Source organism: Hydra vulgaris, chromosome 15, assembly GCF_038396675.1.
Source record: "Hydra vulgaris chromosome 15, alternate assembly HydraT2T_AEP".
NCBI classification, from domain to species: Eukaryota; Metazoa; Cnidaria; class Hydrozoa; order Anthoathecata; family Hydridae; genus Hydra; species Hydra vulgaris.
In genome coordinates this window covers 40,034,764-40,060,512 of record NC_088934.1, presented here as the reverse complement: position 1 = coordinate 40,060,512, position 25,749 = coordinate 40,034,764, and the positions used below count along the sequence as shown (strand labels likewise).

The 25,749-nt window shown below is 29.2% G+C and overlaps 1 protein-coding gene and 1 long non-coding RNA gene across 8 annotated transcripts in view; one reads left to right on the top strand and one right to left on the bottom strand.

The window, feature by feature from the left end:
* Nucleotides 1-372: 372 nt before the first annotated feature.
* On the top strand, nt 373-5,774 carry LOC136092272 (uncharacterized). The gene is made up of 2 exons (XR_010644310.1): nt 373-792; nt 5,592-5,774. It is a non-coding gene; the product is annotated as an uncharacterized LOC136092272 (long non-coding RNA).
* Nucleotides 5,775-15,996: 10,222 nt separating this feature from the next.
* Nucleotides 15,997-25,749, bottom strand: part of LOC105844548 (golgin subfamily B member 1) — a 104,418-nt gene continuing 94,665 nt past the window's right edge. For 4 of the 7 annotated variants that reach the window (XM_065818934.1, XM_065818937.1, XM_065818936.1 and 1 more), the window contains 2 exons: nt 21,122-21,205; nt 15,997-16,662 (listed from right to left, as the gene is read on the bottom strand). In XM_065818934.1, the coding sequence (XP_065675006.1) occupies nt 16,639-16,662; nt 21,122-21,205 (108 nt within the window). In that variant the 3' untranslated portion in view covers nt 15,997-16,638. The remainder of the gene's footprint in view (nt 16,663-21,121; nt 21,206-25,749) is intronic. The other 3 variants (XM_065818935.1, XM_065818939.1, XM_065818938.1) reach the window with 2 other exon arrangements.

The following is a 25,749-nucleotide window of genomic DNA, read 5'->3' as shown; positions in this document are numbered from 1 at the left end:
TACCTTATTTGCTTGAAATTTGGTTTCATCAGTTATATGCTTAACTTTTCTTTTTGTAATACAAACTGTTTCATTTTCAGAGTCATTTAATGAATTAAGACAAGAATATTTTAGTATTACTGAGTATCTTATGTACACTTTGCAAAAGCAACATTATTTTAAAATAACTCGAAATTAATTTGGCCATTTTTTATTTACACTTCTCTTTATCGCCCGGCAATAAATTACAAGGAAAATAAATTATTATAAAATAGTCACCAATTAAACTAAAATCAGTACGGCTAACACGAAACGGTTAAAACGACTCGGCTCTCGCAGTTGTTAGCATTAAATGCTAATAACCAGCCGGTGTGTTTTACATAAATTATTCGATCAGACTTGTCGGAACATTCTCCTCGATCAAAATTTTCAAATTTCAAAACTGGAACGTTTTTTTCAATATTGTAACAACATCATCTTGCCCAGTGAAAAAAAAAAACCGCGTCCCACATGGGTTCCGCGTGGGTTCCGTGTGGGATTGATGGGATTTATGTGGGACGGATTTTCCCATGTGGTATCCGTATGGAAATTTGTCACCTTAAACCCATGTGGGTAATCCCACATGGGTTACATGTGGGAACCATATGGTATTTACACACATGGGAAATCCCACGTGGGTTTCCTGTGGGATTTGCATGGGAATTAACTTAAAAGCTGGAAACTAAAAAAAAATTTTAAATCGACATTGCATTGCGTTACGTTTAAATTGTGTGAAAATATTTTATATTAATAAAGGGAATGGCAAGCAAGTATGTAAGTACCACGAATAATTTTTATCTTTCTTTATAGAAATAAGATTAAGATTTGTGCAAATAGACGTATTATTAGGATAATATAATAGTTATTTGAATATAGATCTTGAGTATATTATCTGCAAACAATTAACTGATGCAAGTTGAAATGTTGTCAAAAACCAATCTTGCATGCATGGGACACTGCAGTGTCCCACAAAGAAATGCAGGTTTGAAAGTCAAAGAATTCCCAATTTTCTTTATTAAAAAAAGAAAAAAATAGGATAGAGATGGGTTTCTGTAACTTTTTTTATGCTCCAAAACTTTTAACTTTAGATATAATAAGGTCCTTAAGACTTAAGGGACTTACGAACTACATTGAGGAACAAAAACAGTATATTTACAGAAACTTTTCAATTTTTAATCTGGAGTACCACAGTGTTATTGAAAATAAAGCCTCTGGGTCCAGTTTTCAAAGTAATATGATCTAAGTAATGTTTAAATAAAATATTATGCTTTAAAATGCATATAGTTATACATATAACTCCTGATAGTTAACTATATGTATAACTAGTTATACATATAATTATTATTAATATATAAAATATACATAAACTTATTTTTTAAGGTTATGCTTGAACAAATTAGTACCCATTAATTCAAATTCAAGATTTAGTTAAATTCAAGTTAATGTTCTTATTTATTAATTGTTTTTGTTAATTTTATATTTATTTGTTCAAATTTAACAGTTAGTACTATATTTTACTACAGTAAGAATGTTTATCATTGTTGAACGTGATTTTATTAGTAACTTAATTTTATTTTCAACATATTTTGACAACACCCTTTATATTTTAAATGATGACAGCTTTACTTTTCTATTGATGTTAAATTTATTACGTTTCAATAACTCAGATTGAATCTTTACTGAATTATTGTAAGCTTTGTAGGGGTTTGTTGTATATCAAATGGTGTTGTAAATAAAGTAAAAATAATATATATATATATATATATATATATATATATATATATATATATATATATATATATATATATATATATATATATATACATATATATATATATATATATATATATATATATATATATATAACATTAAAACAATAAAATTGATACAAAATTTCACTTTAAAACGAATACCATTAACATTGTGATAATAATAGCATTAGGAAACTAGTATTTATGTATTATTATTACTATAAAATACTATAAAAATATATGTAATACTATAAACAAATAGTTTTTTAATTCATTTTATAAAATGGAGACTGACAACTGATAATTAATGGAAATAAATACAAATTATAAAAATCATGTATTATTACTAAATACTATATTAATGTTAGTCTACAAAGTTAAAAACTAGTTTAGAGCATTGTTATTAGTTCTTTTACGATTCGCACTTCCACTTTGTCTCTAAAATTTATAAAATAGGTGGTCAAAGCTTGCTCAATAGGTAGGTTCTCAGCATAACAATGCTTTTTTCTTACACTTTCTAAAGAGAAATATGGCAAATTGATTACTTATTTTACTTAAATTGTAGGGTCATCTATGCATAATGATGTCAGATGATGACCCGGTTTATTGAACAACTTCACCCTTTATCAAACTCAGTCAATTTTTTGCCATCTCCCATTGAAAATGATGTCAGTTTTTGTTATCGTATTATGATGGTATATCTGAATTGTTAATATAATATAAAAAATGCATATACCATCAATTTTTTTCTGGTTCAGTTATACATTTATTCTCAACAGTACTATAAGTAAAAAAAAAAAAACATAAATTGTTCTTACAGATAAGCAAGCTAATTTCTGAATTTAAATTGTTTTTCCTATGATCCTCTACAGTTTTAAGCAACAAAAGCAAGAAGTTTTTAGACCACATTGTTGGTTTAAATACCTCTAAAACCTGCTCATAGCTAGCATAAATTGTTTTACTTTTTTTTAAAATAAAATATTTTACTTTTTTTTTTAATTCAATTTTTTAATTGACATTATTTTGGTCTCAACATCCCCTCCCTATTGTCAATTATTGTTAAACTCACACTGCCCCTCTATCTACTGGCATCATTTATGGATGATCCCATAGCCTAAATACTATATATATATATATATATATATATATATATATATATATATATATATATATATATATATATATATATATATATATATATATATATATATTATTTTTACTTTATTTACAACACCATTTGAGATACAAAAAACCTTTACAAAGCTTACAATAATTCAGTTAAAATTCAATCTGAGTTATTGAAACGTAATAAATTTAACATCAATAGAAAAGTAAAGCTGTCATCATTTAAAATGTAAAGGGTGTTGTCAAAATATGTTGAAAATAAAATTATGTTACTAATAAAATCACGTTCAACAATGATAAATATTCTTACTGTAGTAAGAATTAGTACTAGTTAACAAATTTGAACAAATAAATATAAAATAGTGAAAAAACAATGAACAAATAACTTGAACTTGAACTAAATCTTGAATTTGAATTAATTGGTTCTAATTTGTTCAAGCATAACCTTAAAAAATAAGTTTATATAATAAATTTTATGTATAACTAGTTATACATATAGTTAACTATCAGGAGTTATATGTATAACTGCATGCATTTTATAGCATTTTATTTAATTTATTATTACTTATTATTTATATATTACTTTAGATCATATTACTTTGAATACTGGACCCAGAGACTTTATTCCCAATAACACTGTGGTACTCCAGATTAAAAATTGAAAAGTTTCTGTAAATATCCTGTTTTTGTTCGTCAATGTTCGTTAGTCCCTTAAGTTTTATGAACCTTATTATATATAAAGTTAAAAGTTTTGGAGCCTAAAAAAAGTTACAGAAACCTCCCTATCTCCCCCCTATTTTTTTTTTTTTTTAATAAAGAAAATTTGACTTTCAAACCTGCATTTCTTTGTGGGACACTGCAGTGTCCCATGCATGCATGCTTGGTTTTTGACAACATTAGAACTTGCATCAGTCAATTATTTGCAGATAATATACTCAAGAACTATATTCAAATATCATATGAACATGTTCATATGATATTTGAAGAGAATGTTCATATATTTGAACATCACAAATTTAATAATATTGTTGTGATATGTTATATAAATAATTCCATAATAGATTATGATATGAAAATAAGATAGGATATGAAGGCAATGATCAAAGAATAAATTTACTTATAGAAATTTAGATGTTTGTTTATTAGTTTCAGAATATTATATTATGTGTGACCGCGGCCTTCTATAATAACAGGCCTTGACATCGCGCAAAAAGTTGTTAAACTGAAGGCTAATTCCTAATACTGTGTTTACATTTTCATCTTTTAACATTAGACGAAAGTTTGTGTTCGCGCTTTTTTAATAAATCTTTAAAATGTGATTGGTTTATAAATTAGATAGCCCAACATCAAGACGATAACGTTGTAAGGTTCAAGGCGTTAACTTTGTAAGGTAATAATATTGTCAAACTAACGATAAGTTTTTTTAATAATTAAAATGCCTTAAAAATGCCTTTAAAATGCTGTGTATCTCTTTGCAAGTCGAACTATCTCAACTACAACAAAAATATCAATTTATACAACTACAATATCAATTACAACTACAACAAAAATATCAATACTCAACTACGACAAAAATATCAATTTATAAATTCCCGAAGAATCTAGAGGAGAGAAAAAGATGTAGTGAAGCTATCCCAAGAACTGGTTTTATTGTTACAGACTATACAGCAGTATGTCAACTGCATTGGCCAAATGAAGCACCTTTTGAAAGCAAATATGGGAAGCAACGACCTTTAAACCCACCATCTGTTTTTAAAATATTCCGCCTAGTTGTTTAGCCACACCAGCAAGTAAAGTTAGAAAAAATGTAACTTCAAGCGGTTTTCGAAGCATTTTACCAGATGAGTTAAATGATTTTCTAAAAGAGGATGAAATTATATTTGATGATATTCAATCTTTGTTAAGTGATAATAACAATGTTATTGTTTTCCAGCTTAATAAAAAAAGTGTGCACATACAATCAAAAATGTACTAACTTGGTTTTTATTATTTATTTTAGTAATTTTCAATGATTATTCATTTGTAGCTAACCATAATGGCACAATTTGTAATATTTCATATTTAGCTGTAAACAAATTAAAAATACAGTTATCTTTCTAATATATAGATATATACTTTGTTATGGTTCTGCTTGTTATTGATACTATTTAATATTACATAAATATTCTTAATGAAATTTGAAATACGAAAAGCATGATTATCTTTTAACAATTTTTTGGTTTTCTTTTTATATTTTCGTTTTTACTAGAGATTATTATTAGAAAACATAGACTGCCATTACACCCTACCTAATATAAAAATATATCAATATAAGTAAAAGTGAAAGTTTAATCGGCCTTCAGTTTTTACGGCATTTTGCGCGATGGCAAGGCCTGTTATTATAGAAGTAAGTAATTAGGAAATAATTATTTGTGAAATATTGTAGTCATTAATGACTTCAAACTGGCTAATAATTAAAATTTCTCTCTCTCTCTCTCTCTCTCTCTCTCTCTCTCTCTCTCTCTCTCTCTCTCTCTTTCTGTCTCTCTCTCTCTGTCTCTGTCTCTCTCTCTCTGTCTCTCTCTCTCTCTGTCTCTCTCTCCCTCTCTCTCTCTCTCTCTCTCTCTCTCTCTCTCTATATATATATATATATATATATATATATATATATATATATATATATTTATATATATTTTTATTTATATTTTTTTTTTTTAGAAAATGTTTGAAGAAAGTTAGAAGATACTAAAAACCTTGGTATTATACAAGCCGAAGCGATTTAATTAATTCAATTGACAAAAAACGGCGTGTAAATCGCAAAAGGAAAAATAATATTTTTAATATTCGTTTAGGATGTATTGATTAATAGCATTTATTTTTAAATAAATTCATTTTGCAACACGTTTTTTAATTTTATAAAATTTCGTCATAATAGTTTAAGGTAAATCCCACATAGGTTATAGGTGGAAAACATCACATGTAAAAGATCAAAAATGCTACACGTTTTGAATACCAAATGGGATAAAGTAGCAAATACCAGATTAAGTTAAGCCTCTCTGAATGCTTCGATGATTAATTTTAAATTACTATTTAAGTAATTTTTAAATTAAAAGAATTTTAAAAATTATCATAGAAGCATTCGGACTTTCATTTGTCTAGTATTGACTACTTTTATTCCATTTGGATTAAAATATGTGGCATTTAAGATCTATAACATGTCGTATTTTCCACCTATATCCCATGTAGGATTTACCACATAAAACCCATGTGGGATTTACCATATGAAACCCACATGGGACAAAATAATAATCCCCATATGGGTTACATATGGTAAAAACCCACGCGTATCCCATATGGGATTTACCATATGGAATCCATGTGGGATTTACCATATGAAACCCACATGGGACAAAATAATAATCCCCACATGGGTTACATGTGGAAAAAATCCACGCGTATCCCATGTGCGCTTTTTCACTGGGTGCAAGTCTTCGATAGGTTGCGTGAATTTAATTTTTTGCCATTTATCATGCACTGGAGGAAATTAAAAAAAAGTGTGTTGCAGGCTTCAAACACTTCATTTTTAAAACATTTTTTATTCTGTATTGCATGTAATTGATTGATTATCAGTGAATAGCAAGTTTGATTTTTTAACAGCGATAAAAGGATTTACTTTGTTCCTAAGCAGAATAGTTATCTTCTATTTTAAAAAACAAATGTAGGTAATTTTTATTGTGCTTCAAGATGAAAAATGATTTTAAGAGTGCTCTTCCAACAGCGACTATTTTGCTTAGAAAACTAATATCATAATTGCATAGTTTAAGACCATAAATAAGCTTTGGCACAGTTAAGGTATTGTACAAATGGACGACTGGCAGTAACGAATTGTTGACGACTGGCAGTAACGAATCACACTGTCGATTAGAGCTTTTGCAACCGATTTTTTAGATTTTTTGCAAACTTGTTATTTGGAGTGTTGCAATTTTGTTTTTGCTAGTATCGTTATCCCATTGGAAACCCAGATGTTTTCATTTATTTTAAGGTATAGAAGCTCCGTTAATTTTGTTAACGTTATCGGAAATTTTGCTTTTTCCAGATATCAGAAATTTCCTTTTCTCAGTGTTTAGAATGATAAAGTTTGCTAATCCGTATGTTTGAAATCTGTTAATCAGCTTTTGCTGACTAGATATTGTAGGACGTAGCAAAATTACATCATCTGCGTATGCAATCACACCAGTATAAATGCCATTTATTGTTGATCCTACTTTGCATTCTTGGACTATTTGATATAAATGTGGCGATAGAATAGACCCTTGTCGCACCCCAAAGTAACTCCTTGATAGGATATTTTTGCAGTACTAGAAAGATAAAACGATGAAATTGTGAATTTTTAAAGCCATGAATATGCCAGGCTCGGGACCCGAGACCCGAACTCGGATCCGGGAAGTTGTTTTGAGTATTACCCGAATTTAAATATTCGTGTAATTATCCGAAAGTTATGAAATACCCGTTTCTTTTTAAATCAAGTAATACCCGATTGTTTTTAATACCCAATACTTGATACCGTAGAATATCGGTAGAAAATACCCGTAGAGTACTCGATACTTGATACCCGTAGAATACCCGTAGAAATGCCCGAAGAAGCAAAAATACCCAAAACAATTCAACTCGATTCATTTATCACATTGAATTGCAAATAACAAAAAAAATTGAAATATGAATATTTGTACTAAAGGAGTTCAAGTTTCAGGATTAGCAAAAAATTAAAAGTAGCCTGGCCATTTTAAATCTGAAATTTCATCCAACAATTTACTGTTTTCTTTCATGAGCACTAGCTGCTCCATTTTGCTAACACTTAAATTTGTTCTCCTTACAGTGCAAATGTTCCTTGCACTTGAAAACACTCTTTCAGAAGAAGTAGATGAAGCTGGGATAGCCAGAATCTGCCTAACAAGCCTTGTAAGCATAGAGTATTTGCCTGCATTAACCCTCCAAAAGTCCAAAATGCCCACTGTTTTCTCGGCTGGTGCATCACCAAGGTGTTTGTCTACCTCCTTCATTAAGTTTTCTTTTGCAGCTGGTTTCCCTCCTTTGTGCGTATATGTTGCTCCATACCTTCCTGTGGTGATTGTCCAACAAAGTAGCCATCAAACTGTAGGCATCCAAAAAGTCTGCGGCCTTCATTTTTTGAGATGAGGTTTCAGGTGGTGTGAGTTGCAGTGTGGGGTCTCTGTCAACAAGGTCCTTCAGTGTGTTTACAAGGGTTGCAAGGTCAAAACGGTCCTTGCAAGGTCAAAACGGTCTAGTCTTTCTGTCATTGCTCCTTTTGCTTGGGGATCCAAGAAATGGGCCACAGTGTACTCCAACTGTACACTTCCACAATGTGGGAATCTTCTATCGATCTTCAGCAAAAAGTAGTTTGTGACTTCTTGGATTAAGGGATCCTTTATCAATTTTTGAGTTGACTCAAGTCCTAACTTTGTTATAACAAGCATGGGTACAACCTTGTGGATGGTCACTGTCTTGTCGGCAGAAACAGAGTTTGAAAATGCTTCAAACAACTTCAAAACTCTAATGATGGTTTTGACTTTGCTAATCTCAGATTCGTCTGGCATCAATTTTTTCAATTCTGCGCTAGATGTATCACCATCTATTTGCTTCATGGCTGGAAGAAGCGCAATAATTGATTCTAGCTGGGCTAAATCTGAATTCCAGCGCGTTGGATAGTTTTGTACCAACTTAGTTGTTGTCATTTTAAGGGCTTTTGCTTTGTTGACAAGATTGATTGTCCTCTTCCCTGAGTTGTGAAAATAGTTTACCAAACCCGTCATCTTTTTGTGAAGTTGATTCCATTGTGGACAATTGTACATTTTCTTTTCCTTGTCTTTTGGAGCTAGCGAACCCGTGAAAATCAAGTGGATCTTGTGGTCGACGCACCACATGTTGGTATCAATGTCACTATTTCTTTTTGATCCATTTTGTATGTTTGCAGCGCTGTCTGTAACAATAGTGATCCACCTCACTGTTTTGGTATTCAGCTCTATTTCGTGAACCATATCTGTTATCTTGGCACTAATATTATTTGCCGTACGGTCCTCTGTTATCTTGGCACTAATATTATTTGTCGTACGTTCCGCCTGAGAAGTTTCCTGAAAAGGAATCTTCACAGGCGGAAATTTTTGTCTAGGTAGTGTCCTCTCAAGCTTATGTAAGAATAATTTGTTTTGGCACTCCAGATATCTAATGTTAAGGCAATTCCTTCAAGTCCATCTTATTCTGCATTTAATAAATCAATAATTTTTTTTTATCATAAACTTTTAGATTTTTAGAATTGCTCTGCAACTCAGTGTATGTGCTGAAATTTCATTGTATTGGCCTAAGGTAGCACTTTTGAGCATGCAAATGAATGCTTTAACTTCCACTACTAAAAATAGTTTAATCTCTTCTATTACCCACCTAGTGATGTCTGTGATCAGCTTTACTTGATGAATACTATCCTTATCCCAAACCTTTTTAATCTGAGGTTTTCTCTTCTCCGGTTCTTCACTTGGCTTTTTGGTGGTTGGTTGCTCTGGTTCAGATGGTCCAATTAGTGATTGTGATTCAGAATTATCAGAACTAACCTCAAAAGAGTCATTAACCCTCATTCTATCTGCATCTTTTCTTTCCAATTTTTGAACAGATCTGCATGTTTTCGTTTGAGGTGTTTGCGCAAAACACTTGTACATCCCTGCGTTGCTGTGAATTCTGTGACACTCTTTGCAGGTGGCTTTGTTGTCATTGGCCTTAGTGAAAAATTCCCATATTTTTGATGGTTTGGTCATCTGAAATAAAAAAAATAAATTTATAAAAAGAAAAGAAAAATATATACATTACCTGAATTTTTAAAAAATTATCCGACTGCCGGGTAGTTCCGTATTTTGGGTAGTTCCGATGATCGCATATTAAAATCAGGTGGCGTATTAAAACATGCTACCCAATTTAACTACCCAACTAGTAAAAAAAGAGAAGCCTAAACATTAAAAAAAAAAAAAAAATATATATATATATATATATATATATATATATATATATATATACATATATATATATTTTTTTATATATATTTATATATATATATATATATATATATATTTATATATATATATATACATATATATATATTTTTTTATATATATTTATATATATATATATATTTATATATATATATATATATATATATATATATATATATATACATATATATATATATATACATATATATATATATATATATATATATATATATATATATATATATATATACATATATATATATACATATATATATATATATATATATATATATATATATATATATGTAAACATATATATATATATATATATATATATATATATATATATATATATATATATATATATATATATATATATATATATTATGGCTGAAAATAGGCATAAAATAAACGGAAATATGAAAATAAATTAAAAATTTAAATACATACATACATATATAATTTTATAGGAAGGATTTAAAATAGTCTTATTAAATTAATAAAACGAAGACCTTAAAATAGTCATAAAAAAATTTAAAAAAATATATAAAACTGTTTTACATATTTTAAAGAAATGTTATGAAAAAAAGCACGAGATACCTGATTATATTACCCGACTAGCGAGTAGTTCCGAAATACGGTTAGTTCCGATGACCGGGTAGCATGTTAAATAAAATAGTAAATAAATTTAAAAAAGGAAATTTTTACTTACTTTTATATTTAAGATGTAATAGCACAATGTAAAAAAAAAAAACTATTAAGAATTGAGTATTAATTTCATCTATTCCATATAAAGCGTGAACACGAAATAAATGTGAAAGAATAAGCACGTCATATTTTTTCAGTGTTTGTATTAAAATCTTTTCAATTGTTTTGTATTTTGTTTACAACGTGTTGTAGCTTCAAAAAAATATGTAAAAATATATCGATCAAACGCAAATCTGGTGGTGGAAGAAAGGAAGGTTTTAAAGATATAAAACTAGTTAGAAAACTGGTTAACAGTTTTAAGAATAACCCAAGCCTTTCACTAAGGGAACGCTCAAAAATATATGGATTTTCTCATAGTTTTGTTGCAAAAGTTAGAAACAAACATGGTTTTAAAGCACAAAAAGTGCCCAACCGTTCTGAAACTCAACAAAAAAGTGCAAGAACCTGCGGCAGAAAGTTGTATGACAATTTTATTTCTAAAAATTTCTGTATTATTGAAGACGATGAAACTTATATCAAGTACAATCATTAACAAATTCCTGGTGCTGTTTATTATATCGCCAAATATAGAGGAAAAGCAGATAAGAAATTTAAATAAACAAAACATGGCAAGTTCGCTAAAAAAGCTTTGATTTGGCAAGCTATTTGCAGCTGTGGCAAAAAATCAGCATCTTATATTTCTCAGTCCACACTTTCTGGTCAAATATATGTTAAAGTATGTTTACAAAAACGCCTTTTACCTCTCATTAAATCACACAATAACAGACCTGTGTTCTGGCCTGATTTAGCTTCAGTTCATTATTGTAAACTAGCTACGGAATGGTATAAAAAGAATAATGTGAAATTTGTGCCTTAAACAGAAAATCCTCCAAACTGCGCAGAATTGAGAGTTATTAAAAAGTACTGGGCTATTATTAAAAGAAAAATGAAAAAAACAAAAAAGCTTTGCAGAAACATAACAGATAAAATATCATTTAAAAAAACATCAAATAGCTTTGATTCTTATTCTGTGCGCAAGCTTATGGGTACCACTAAAGCAAAAGCTCGAAATTTTATTAGATTCCCACAGGAATAATTAATTCTTTTTTTAATGTTTGATCTTCTTATATTATTGTGTTAAAATTATTACTTGGTTCGTAATAAAAATTGAGGAGTACTTTTTTTTAGTTGTTTTTTTACTTTCACATTTATTTCGTGTACACGCTTTAAGTATCATTTTTTAGCTAACTAAAAATTATTACTTACAAGGAGTAATTAATACTTACTTGGAGTATTAGTTACACCCACTCCATGTAAGTAATATTTTTAAATTACTTAAAAATTATTACTTACGTGGAGTAAGAAACCCACTCCATGTAAGTATTCATTTTTAATTATTTAAAATTATTACTTACATGAAGTGGGTGGAACAAATAAATAGAAATAAAAGTGATATTAAAAGAATTGAAATAAAGTTAAATTAAAAAAAACGCATTAAAAAAAATTAACGAAAAAACCCAATTGCGCAAAAAATTCGGTTCAAGAATCGGGTAATTTTATTACCCGAATTATCGGGTAATTTTATTAGCCGAATTATCGGGTAATTTTATTAGCCGAATTATCGGGTAATTTTATTACCCGAATTATCGGGTAATTTTGTTACCCGAATTATCGGGTAATTTTATTACCCCAATTATCGGGTAATTTTATTACCCGAATTATCGGGTAATTTCATTACCCGATATATCCGATTATCGGGTAATTTTATTACCCGATTTTCGGGTAAAGAAATCGGGTAATTTATTTACCCGATTTTTTAGTACTTCTACGGGTAATATTCGGGTAGTTTAAATCTGGTAATACTTGACCCAAAGGCTTGGGTATCAAGTAACTAAAGTTATTAAATTACCCGTCTTCGGGTACCCGCGGGTATTTGGGTCGGGTTTCGCTTTCTAATTGAAGCGCTATTAGCTATTTTAAAAAGTTTAATGATCGAAGTAAACTAAAACGCCACCTCATCACTAAAAAAATATCGGCTATTAACGTAATTAATCAAAAGTTATGTCATTAGGCGCAAAATAATTTCACGCAAATTAAAACCTAATATATATTACATTCCATTAGGTTTTAATTTGCTTGAAATTAGCAAGACAAATACACGTCAAAATGCTAGTTGAATATAAATTTACAGTGAGAAGTTGTATTTTACATATAAAAAACCTATAAAATATAATAGGACTTACTATTTACTTTCTTTAGGATACTGGTTTATTTTTATAAATTATATATTTTTAGTATATTAATCTTGTTGGAATTATATGATTTATATAGAACTACACAATTAACACTATAGCAGTTTTAGTCTTCCTATTTGAATCCTATAGGATCTATAGGATTGCAACTGCATTCCTATAGGTATCATATTGGTCTTATAGGAATCTTATAGCAGCTATAGGATACATACATGAATCCTATAGAACCTATAGGAGTGCATTAGGAATCAAAAAGGTATGCCGTAAGTCTTATATAAATCTTATAAAACCTATAGGATACATATATGAATCTTATAGGACCTTTGGGATTGCAATAGGATTTCTATAGAACCTATAGGAACCTATAGGATCTATATTAGCCTATTAGCAATCGTTTAGTACCTATAAAGTTGTAATAGGATTCCTATTGCAGTCCCTATAGGTATCCTATAGGTTTCCTATGAAACCTATAGGATACCTATAGGAATTTTTTAAGTATTGTATCGAAATCTTATAGGATTTATTAGATCGCTATAGGATCCTATAAGAATTTTATGATTAGGGTTTATGGTTTCCATAAAAGGTTCGTAGTAAATGATAATCCAAGAAGACGTAGAGAAGAGTAAGACTCAGTAAGAGAGTTGCCATTTATTTCGCCGTTAAGAATATATACAACGTACAAATATAACAAAAGGAAATGGCTGGAGCAAGAAGAATGCATCAATTAGCCTTATCACCGAGCCCCATTACAATCGTATTTTACAAGTCCGTAAAATATTAAAAAATCTTTACAAACGTCAAGTAAAGAAGTTAAGAAACAAAAAAGTGCTAAAAAAATAAAAATAAAATAGTTAAGAAAGATATAAAATCTATGAATCTATATGTGTATATACATACACACATACGCACATGACACATACACACATACATATATATATACAGGTTGCCTCGTATTGTCGTTTTTAAAATATAATGAATAAATTTCCATCCACAACAACATAAAATATATAAAATTGTCAAAAGTAAAATAAATATAAGATAATTTACAAAAAGATACTGAATGTTTACATTAAATGAAACAAGAAATAAAACTTTTTTTAACTTCAAGACTAAATTAACAACTAAATAAAAACTAAAAAACTAAGACTTCAAAGACTAAAACTTCAAGACATTCATTAGTATAGGAATGCGACAGTACTGCAATAGTTGTTTAAATTTGAGGTCAGTGGTTCATATACTAGCCACTGATATAGTGATCAATATCTTTCTAGTCGTACCACTCTTTTTCTAATTGTTCCACTTTTTTCTTTGCCAGAATTTAAAGAGAAATGATTTCAAATTGACGTTGAGAAAATAGATAAAAGGTTTAATTTTTTGAATCTTGATGTTCTACTCCTTAAGCTAAGTGTTTTGTATTGTTTCATTAACTCGATAATGAAATTTTAATGCTTACAATTTAGTGAAAATTGGCCTTAAAAATTAGAAAATAATTATTTCAGTCACTAATAAAAACAAAAACTTTCAGTTTGAACAGGCCTTAAAAATCGCCTACCAGGTAAGTATACCAACTTGTGGAAAATGAGCATTTGGTTTATTTCTCACCAAAGTTTAAAATTTATGTCAGCATATTAAATTCTATTGAAATTATTATAAAACAGCTGTTGGAAATGCGCATTTGACCTCAAGCCACGCTAGAATTAAATAGTTTTTGCAAGTTTTGTAAAAAATATTAGTTTGGATTTATAAAATAAAATTTTTATAAAAAATACTTTTATTGTAACATTAAAAAAATTCCCCCTCCCTTTTATTCCCCCCCCCCCTCCTTCTACTATTAAGGACTCGAGAGTAAGTGCTGTCGATGAACCATGTTTTGCACTATGCATTGTTAGTTGAGAAGCAAATATAAAATCATAATCTGCTTAAGCTATCTCGTACTCCATATGCATCATAAGTGGTTCTTGTTTACTTCCAGCTATCTATTTATTAGGCAATCTAAACATTCCTGGCTGTTTTAGGACCCAAGATTTCAGCAAGAGTCCTGATCAGAGGCTATCGACAGATCTATTGACACTGCATGTTTACATCCTACACAATATTTTACTAGTGATTAAATCTAAAACCTCTGTCGCTCTTTTTTTTTTTTGGTCTGTTTTTCCATAATTGTGGAATTGGAAATATTTTTTATGTATGCACACAATACTTTTTTATTAAATGTTACTAAATCTTTGCTTATTATTTATATAAGATGGATATAAAAATTTTTTTTAAAATAAAAAATTTTTACTTTTAATTTATTAAAGTGTCAGCCAATATTTGAAGATGAATTTCCCTGATTCACTACCTGTTTTAACTTCAAGTTACCAAAACGCAACTTCAGAAAAAATAGGGTTATATTCTTTTTAAAAAGCGCTCTGTAATTTAAAAAATGTAAATATTAATACATTAAAAATAAAATCCCTTGGCAAAAGTACCAAGGGACTTTCATAAAACTATCTACCAAATAAAGTTTTATATTATGTGTACAATTTACGTCTTACATAAATTTGATGTACGCTTTTATAAGTTTCGCAAAGAATCTTTTTTCAAAAAATATTTGAACTCCCTGACCACCCTGTTTAACTGTTTCCTTTAAACAAAAAAATATTTGCTATATGTGAAGATCATATATCCTGAAATTTCCAGCATTATCGAATTTTAGTTAACGAGAAAATCACGGAAAAATGTTTAAGCAAAATATTTAGTCTTTTAACAAGTTACTGAATTGGCAATTTAAACAAATTACACAGTGATAAGAATTAAAACTAAAAATGCTAACCCCACCATTCGATAAAACATTACAATACTCCCTTTTCTGAGACGGTCACGTATTATTTGAATGACCCCATATCAAAATAATCCTAATACATACCAAATAATCTTTGAATACATGAACTTTTCTTTATATAAAGAAGTTTATTTTTAAATATAATTAGTTTTAATACGTTTTTTTATTTGTTTTCTGGGGGTGAAATTAAGCCGTTAAAAACTGGGGGTAAATTAAACAGTTGCCATGGTTACAGTTGAAAACCAACAAGATTAAATGCTAAATTAACAAAATGAATAAGGAATAAACACAAAAGAAAACAAAGCTTATGATACCCTATAGTTTTTAAAAAAAACTTATAAATAAACGCAAAAAATAATATATATTAAAAATATTCATGTCTAATACATTTGGTAAAATATGAAAACAAAAAATCAAAACAACAGAACGCGTTATTAAAACATTAAAATTGATAATTTTTCTCTCTATCATATAGATATATTTTAAAACATACGCCAAACGTACGCATGCATTATAAAATATAAAAATGATACTATAAAATATATAAAACATTGAATTAATAAAAGAAAAGTTCGGTCTTTCAAAATATTTAAATGATTGAGAAGATAAACTGTAAAAAATTATTATCCGAAAAACAAAACACTACACAAAAGAACAATTTTTAAATACCATCAAATTTACAATTATTTACAGAGTTTATGTAAGTTTGCTCACAAGAAATCGATTAAATTAAGTACCGAAAATTGCTTAGCTCATCATTTAAAAACCTAATGTGCAATTTTTCATGGAACTCTTTACCAAAATATGATTCTTTACTAGCACTAATAAAATTCGATTAAAATATTTCGTTTTTCGTAGTCATAGTTTGATCATGACGGAATTGCAGAGCCATCACGAAGTTAACTTTAACGGCAAAATAGTAGCAAAAATCATTTATAAAACAAGCACTACGGTTTTTGATTTGGCGATACCTAAATTGGTAAAGAAAAATAGTATATATATAAAAAAAAAAAATACGAATTAGACCGTAATTTAAAAGATCATAAAAAAATTCCTGGAGTCCAACTTTTTGTTTTACTCTTTTGTTTTATTGATTATTACTACAACTTTTTTTATAATAATAAATGTTAAAAAATTAAAGTTTTGCAACTTTCTGATACAGTGAATAAAAGTTTTTTTTAATATTCAGATTGAATAGAAACTACTGATTGAATACAAATATTTGATTGTAGACAATATTATTGAATGCATATTACCAAGATGAGCATACACAGCGGATGCTGTCTGCGCAACAGCTGATATTTGTTCTACTGATAAAATTTCATTGGTATTACAGTTCACTGGCTATTACAAGACTTGAAGAAAAAGCCAAATGCTCTTACATGTTTTCGGTTCACCAGCTTGCTTATACCGGTTTTACACAGCTTATACCAGTTTTACTTATGATAGAATAGTTAAATAATATCTGATATACACAACATTTATGACTATGAAATCGGAAAAATTGTCACAACAATCGACAATGGCAATTCAAGTATCTTTGTCAAAACCTTTAATGAATACATGGTAATTGAAGATAACCGAGAGCCGACAGGTGAGAAACTTGAAAAAAGACAAGCAGAAACAAAAGAAGAAATAGCAAGTTACGTCAATACACAAATAGCAAAGACCAACATAACAACTGGTGTACAACAGGTTGCTTAAATAATGAAAAATAAAGGTACTTCAAGTGTAAAATTCTAGCTTCCACTTAGCCTGAACCTTATTGCTACAAAGGATTCAGAGAAAGCATTTAATACTCCAGCATATAGTTAAATACACTGATGACAAATTGCACTTGCACTATAGTATATACTATAATACACTTTTTATAAACTATACATTGTTTATACTGTTTGTAACTAATGGATTTTTTTTTTACCAGAACTTTAAATTGAGTAATATGGCTATCACCAGATCTTCTGCTGAAGTATGGCTCCTTGGGAAACCTACTGAAACATTGTCCTCTGCAAGACTTCCATCAAAAGGAGATATTCTGAGGACACTTCTTTTCCATCACCAGGAGACAAAACAAAAAGTGAAGACATCAGTTCAAAGAACGGTTGAAGCAGTATTAGCTATCTGGGAAAAAGGGAGAATCCTGACTCAAAAGATTGACAATGCTGAAAGAAAAGTAAACAAACTGTATAATGAATACCTTATTCTTAAGAAGAGCAAAAGCAAAAAACTGGATAGCTGCAGAATGATAGAAATTTTCCAGGCTGATCTAGCAGAACTATTTTATCTTTTAATTAAGAATGCTCCAAATACTATAATAAAACAAAGAAGATAAAAACTTTCTGACAATGCAACAGGAGGATCTATTAGGCTGCAGCATGGAAAGAGTGGACCAGTCACTAGCAACTAGAGAAAATCGAAAGCAACGCAGAGAAATCCAAGCTAAAGCTAGGCGTCTACAGTCAAAGCCGAGTTGCAAGAGCACATCAAATCAATTTCGTCCTTGTTAGTAAGAGAGCATGAGAGAACCAGTCAAACTGATTCATCGGAATCAGATTCTGGTGAGTATTACACCCCAAAACCTTCCACTTCCAATAAAAGAAAAAGAATATAATTCTCACCAAAAGTGTGGCATCATTTCTGGATATGATAAACATTTCTGACTGTCTATTCAAATGATTAGTCGTGGAACCAGTGAAGAACAAGCAATTGCTTGCATGAAGGCTTTGGATAAATGACATCTGAGAATAAAGGTGAGAGGACTTGTTTTTAACACCACTTCATCAAATACTGGGCTAAATATTGGTTCATACATAATTCTTGAGCAGCATCCTGGTGTTAGCTTTGTGTGGATTGCCTGCAGGCATCATATGTTTGAAATTATAATTTCCACTGCTTTCACAAAAGGATTTAGAACCAGTGGAGCACCAGAAGTAAGTTTTTTGAAGTGTTTCCACACAAACTGGTTAAAAATCAACAAAGCTGTGTTTATGATAGACTGTGACAACTTCTTTGACACAGAATGGCTTGTTGGACTCTGGGATAAGAGATGCTGAAATACTATGTTGAAACTATAAAGAGTCAGAGATGACTATCTAGAACTTCTCAACCTACGTTTTATTTTCCTTGGAGGATCTGCAGATTCAAACAATTTATCAAAGGAGGATGACTACTTGTTTAAAACTTTTTTCAGTGTGTGTGTGTGTGTGTGTGTGTATACACAGTATTGGCCATTAATAACAATCCAGCATGTTTTTTTTATATCATTTGAACTTTGATTGAGATTAAATCAATGATTTATTGACTCTTTTTAAATATAAAAAGTGTATTTTGATGAGCATCCTATTTTCTTTCAAATAAATATAGAATTCATAAAAATATTCTTTGATGTGCTAATTATATTGTTTTTTTTTTTACATATATCTCAAAATATAAAATAATTATAATGGCCAATATTAACAATCCACTCTATTATTGCAAACTTCCTTCAAAATTTCATTTGTTTTTGATTAAAACTTTGCACTTATTTGCGAATTTAAAATTATTTGAGAATTTTTATTTAAATTGTTATAAATATTTTAAAAATTTGCGGAAAAATGAAATAGAAAATCTAACTATTTCAAACTTCCTTCAAAATTTCATTTGTTTTTGATTAAAACTTTGCACTTATTTGAAAATTTATAATTATTTGAGAACTTTTATTTAAATTGTCATAAATATTTTAATAGAAAATCTAATTAACTTGAAAATCGTTGATAATATAACAAGATGTAAAATCATAGTAATGAATGAACAAAAAATCTCAATTTTCAGAGATGAAATAAACAACTAGGTTGATTGAAGAAAACACCAAATAATGCTGCGAAGAAAACCACATGAAAAAATGGACCCAAATTGTTCTATGTTTAAAACAAAATATGTGGTGTTATTATAAGCATCTGGGCCTGCATGAACTATGAAGGTGATGGTTGTTTCAAACTATTTGATGGAAGGCTTGATTCTCAAAGATATTTGACATATTTTACTTTAATAGACATATTGGATAATTATTTAATGCCTTCTATTAAAATTTTCTCAAAAGACACAGAAACTATCTTCCAACAAGATAATGCTACATACTTTTAAGATTTGCAAGCAATTGTTTGAAGAAAACAACATTAAAATCATACCTTGGCCTGCCAATAGTCCAGATCTCAATTAACTAGGGAATTTGTGGTCTTGATTAAACCACAATTTTTGTAAAATCGAAATAAAAGATCTGGACTACCTGAAAGAATTAGTAACAAAATTACTGAATTGTGTCCCAAAAAATATTACTCAGAATTTAGTGAATTCAATGCCAAAACATATCAAAACATTCTTGAAAGCAAAAGTATTATCAACAAAATATTATTTCTTTTTTTTTTATGTTTTGTAAATATTTCTTTATTAAAGTTTGTTAATTTTATTTTTGCAGTCTGTTTATTTTGGCCACATTTTTTTTTTTAATACAAATGAACACTCTTTTTAATTTCAATATTTTAGCTTTTAATTTCTTTTAATTTTATTATTTTATAATAAATATATATTGTGATTTTATGATTTATTTCAATAAAAAAACTAAAAATAGAAAAAACTAGCAATAGAAGAAAAAGGTAAGTGTTTTTTTTTACTAATTTTTTATTGCTCTGTTGCCCGCAATTGTAGGACAGGATCAAGGATGTGGAGTCCCAAGATGGAGTCCGGATTTGAAAGTCACAAAAAAATTACTTCATAACTTTTGGAATCCAGGAGCTCTTAAAATATAAAAAAGCTTATGGACAACTAATGAGAAAAAAGGAAAGACTTTTAGGTTAGAGAAACATTCAATTTTCGAACCCAGAGTCCTTAGGTATAATGTTGGCAAGGACTCAGTGCTTAAAAAACAATATGTTTCAAGTCATTAAATCTCATGAAGTCAACCAACATGTTTAGAGCTTTTGGACCCAAGAGACTAGGAAAAATTAGAGATATAAAGTCAGAGTCTTTTTGGGACTCCACATCTTTGGACAGAATACTAAATGCAGTATCCAGTAATCCTTGATATCCTTTAGGGCTACTAAATCACCTCGAATGGTATGTATCACCTTTTAACCTACTTTAGCATGAAAATTCACAGAAATCCCTTTTTTTGAATTTTAAGCTTTAATGGTAAACCAATCAAAATAAAAAATTAATTTTTATAACCAATCAATAATATTTTAAAAATCAAGACTTGAAAAATATTAAAACTTTTTATTCTTAAAACTTAAAAATAATATTTTAATCTTAAAGAAATATTGAAATAATGCCATTATATATTTATTTATTTAATTAAAATATAAATTAATTTGAAAAATGGTTTATAAAAATTAAATTTTCTTTGCAAGTACTTAAATAGATAGATTTAAAAAAAAAAAAAAACTAAAAATAAACCATTATCTCTTCGAAACTTCTATTCAAATTTTCTCGTAGACTGCTCAGATCTTTTTCTTGTGTTTTCAGTTGGTCATGCAAGTTCTATATATATATATATATATATATATATATATATATATATATATATATATATATATATATATATATATATATATATATATATATATATATGTATGTATGTATGTATGTATGTATGTATGTATGATATATATATATATATATATATATATATATATATATATATATATGTATATATATATATATATATATATATATATGTATATATATATATATATATATATATGTATATATGTATATATATATATATATACACACACACACACACACACACACATATATATATATATATATATATATATATATATATATATATATATATATATATATATATATATATATATATATATATATATATATATATATATACACATATTAGGGTGGCCCAAAAAAATGAAATTTGGAAATTCTGTACAAGGCTAATCTTGTTTCATATTATATTAGAGAATTTCTGTCAAAGTCTGAAGCAAACCAGACAATATTTAGGGGTCAATAAAATTTTTGACTTTTCATCTATTTGGTCTATATGGTCAAAAGAATAAAAATTTCATTTGATATTTTCATATTTTAATTTTTAAAATTTTAAATGAAAAACTGTTATAATACTTATTTCAAAAGTATGTACATATAAGTAGGTGAGGATTTCATTATATTTCTAGATAAGAGCAATGCCACACTCTGCACAATCATTGACAACCTTCATCTTGTCGACTCAATCCTTCAAATTTTAGTAGCAAGTATCCGATTTCAATGGTTCTGGAAATGTCAACAGGAAACTCTTGGCCTCCTCCTTTCCAGTGATACTAAGTACTTTGAAGAGACGAAATGCTTTTTGGGTCACAAACTTTTTAAGATGATTGAAGTCTGCGCCACATGTGCTTATTCTTTACAGAGCTGACTGAGTGTTTGGAAGCTGGAGGTTGGCTATCATGGCTCTTTTAACATCTAGAGGGACTCGGTTGTCAAAAAAAGCTAAGCCCACGAGGTGTTCTGAGAAGAACCACAGATGTTGAGTAAATTCAGTGTAAGCTGCATTAGCAATGATACGATTTGGATATTTCTTGAGAAGCCCGATCATCATTGCATCATTTAGGGGAGCCAGTATGAAGCCAGTGAAGCCTCGTGCCAGAAACGTCCATAAATAAAGCTCCTTTAGACCTTGCTTTTCTTTAGCAGTCAATTCCAACTGGCCTTCAAATAGCACCATTTTTAGAGAATAGATGGCCTTTGAGGCTGCTGATGTCCTATGACTTTGGTGTAGTAGACAACCATCTCTATCTGAAGAGTTTCAGTATCCTCATTAATGATTTTATCTCTAGCTAGCGAATTCTCTGTTTGCCTGATGTATGGCCATTTCTTCTGAAACCTCTTAAAAAGACCAACTTCTGGTCCACCCATCCCAACAAAAACAGCTGTGATACTTCCAATAACAACTTCTCGATACCATTTCCAGTGACAATCACAGCAATTCGATCAACGGTTTCTTTTGCACCAGCTATGTCTGGGAGCAGTTTCCCATCCCAATGAAGAAGAAGAGGAAATTAAATTGAAAAAGAACTCTTTTCTGCTTCAACTACTTTTTTTCGGATAGCCATCCATGACCTTCTGATGGTGCTCCTAGACAGTGTCAGGTCGTCAAAAGGATGGCCTAAAGCTTTTGCTACTGATGCAACAACATACATAGCTCCATGATCAGGAAGATTTACTCTATCTAAAGCCCTTGCAACTTCTGGAGTTGCTATCACACTTTTCAGTCATTTAGGCTTTGAGGAAGGAGTTTGAGCAGATGACGATGATGGAACTCTGAAGTCTTCATCGTCTTCAGACTTGGAAGAAGAACTGATATCCAAAGCAGAACAAAATGTTTCTATTTGCTGGAACTTTTCTGTCTCTTTCGGTCTTCAATTTTCATTAGCTTTTATACGAGCTCTCTTCTTAATCTCTTTCTCTACTTGTGACATGAGTGGATTGTGATCCAGTCCACTCATGTCATGCTTGAACTGGTGATATCTTCTCTCTGCATTGTTAGGAATTGTATGTCTTTATTGTTCATCATGATGTCCAAAGCATTCTTTGTGGCCAAGTCAAAAGTTCCAACAGGTCGCCTTTGAACATTTGCTCTTAAAATCTGCAGCTTTCATATGCTTTCGTCCTATTCACCTTCAACCGTTGATATTCACCATACAACTTCTTCAGTTTTCTTTCAACAGAATCAATCCTCTAAGTCAGAATTCTTGCTTTGCTCCAAATCATATTGATATCTTTAATTGTGCAATTAATACTGTCCTTCACAGTGAGGTGTTCTTCGAGGTGGTAAAAGAGGAGGTAGTGGATGGCATCACTGTTCATAGTCAATCTTGAATGAAGAGAATTGGTTGATGGCCTTGCCGACAAGCCAAACTTCAGCAGAACTTCATGTTGCAGCTGCCATTACGTAATTAAGTACCTGCCTGTGGATATAAAAAATAAAAACAGTAAATATTTTGATACTGTTCATGAATGTTATGTTCAAATGTTTAATGTTCATTTTATTTTAAAAACAGCAACAATTGTTTTAAGGCCTCAATATGTGACTGATAAACTGAATATTACACTAATCCATTTAATAAACAATAAATTATTAATTAACTATTTATAGTAACTAATTAATTGTAATTATGTAATATGTGCATAAAGCAGCTGATGCAAATTACTAACCTTTTAAGCTTTTCTTCAATAGCCAGAATAAAAGTTCAAAAATACTTGAAAAAAATATTTGAAAAAATTTCAATTTTTATAAATTATTTGCTGATGGCAAGATGTCTGCTGTTTATAAATTGCACAAAGAACTAAAACAATTACTTTGTATGGTGTCCTAGAAGTGCTGTTCAGAAAAACAAAACTAAAAATTATGTATAAACACTCAACAATGTGATTTCTGCTACGAACATGCCATAAAATTAGGTGCTGCCCAAAATGTTGAAATCCTATTGACCCCTAAAATTGCTCAAATTGATCCAGTTTTTTGCATGGCTATTCCTTAAATATAGTAGAACAAAGTTAGCCTTGTGGAGAGTGGTTAGAAACACTTAATTTTTACTATGCAATTCTGGACCACCCTAATATATATATATATATATATATATATATATATATATATATATTTTTTTTTTTTTTCAATTTTTTCAATTTTTGTTAAAACCATTTATTTTATAAATACATATTTTGGCTATATCATAGTCATCATCAGTTAAAATATATTAAAATGGTTAAATCAAATTAGTAAAATTAAGTTGAATTAATAGACCTTATAATAAAAAATACAATAAAATAATGTAACAAATGTTTTAAAAAGATAAAAGAACCGGTAATGTTAAAAGGAACTATATTGAAATTGTCATTTTTACATGGTTTATTTGTTTATTAATAGTGGGTTTTTCCCACTCTATGTACATGCTTTCTTTGAGTTTTAATGCAAATTTGTTGGAGGCCGAATACAAAATTAAAAAATTAGCATGACTAAAACTATTAAAACAGCTTTCATTTGAATGAATATATTTATAAATGTGTGAGTTTTAATCCCTTTTTTGGTGCTCGATTATTCGTGTTATTAAATGGTGAGTAGTTTTGCCAATATAACAGGATTTACAGCCTGCGCATTCAAATTTATAGGCAACAAATGAATTAAAGTCTGTAGAAAAGGGATCTTTTGCGGAAACAATTTTATCTTATTGTAATATTATCTTATAAGGATCTTTTTCGGAAGCAAATTTATATTAAAACTCAAAGATAGCATGTACATAGAGTGGGAAAAACCCACTATTAATAAACAAATGAACCATGTAAAAATGACAATTTCAATCTAGTTCCTTTTAACATTACCGGTTCTTTTATCTTTTTAAAACATTTGTTACATTATTTAATTGCATTTTTATTGTATTTTTTATTATAAGGTCTCTATTAATTCAACTTAATTTTACTAATTTGATTTAACCATTTTAATATACTTTAACTGATGATGGCTATGATATAGTTGAAACATGTATTTATAAAATAAATAATTTTCACAAAAATTAAAAAAATTGTCTTATTTATTAGAATATTTACTCATTTAGTGCTGAAGAGAAACTTTGGAAATGTAATATATATATATATATATATATATTAGGGTGTCCCAAAATAAAATTTGGGGATTCTAAATATATCCTGGTTATATGCATAAAAATAAGCAATTTTACCAAATTTAAGGTGTTAAGAACCCTTAGAAGTGTTAGGTGCGGTAGTGGTGTAGTGGTAAGAGCGCTCCCTTTGTAAGCGAGAGGTTCGGAGTTCGACTCCCACCACGTCCCTGGAAGTACCGCGCTCAACTTAGTTTCTTTGCGCAGCGGCCTTGCTTGGCAAGGTTTGTGTTTTGGAGTTAAAGAATTGAGAGAGGGTTGCACCACGAATATCTAAAAAAATTAAAAAAAAAACACAAAAAAACACAAAAAAATGAGTAGCCTCCTCGACTGTAGTGGCACCCTTCGGGCCTTGGGGAGGTGAATATTCTAAAAAAAAAAAAAAAAAAA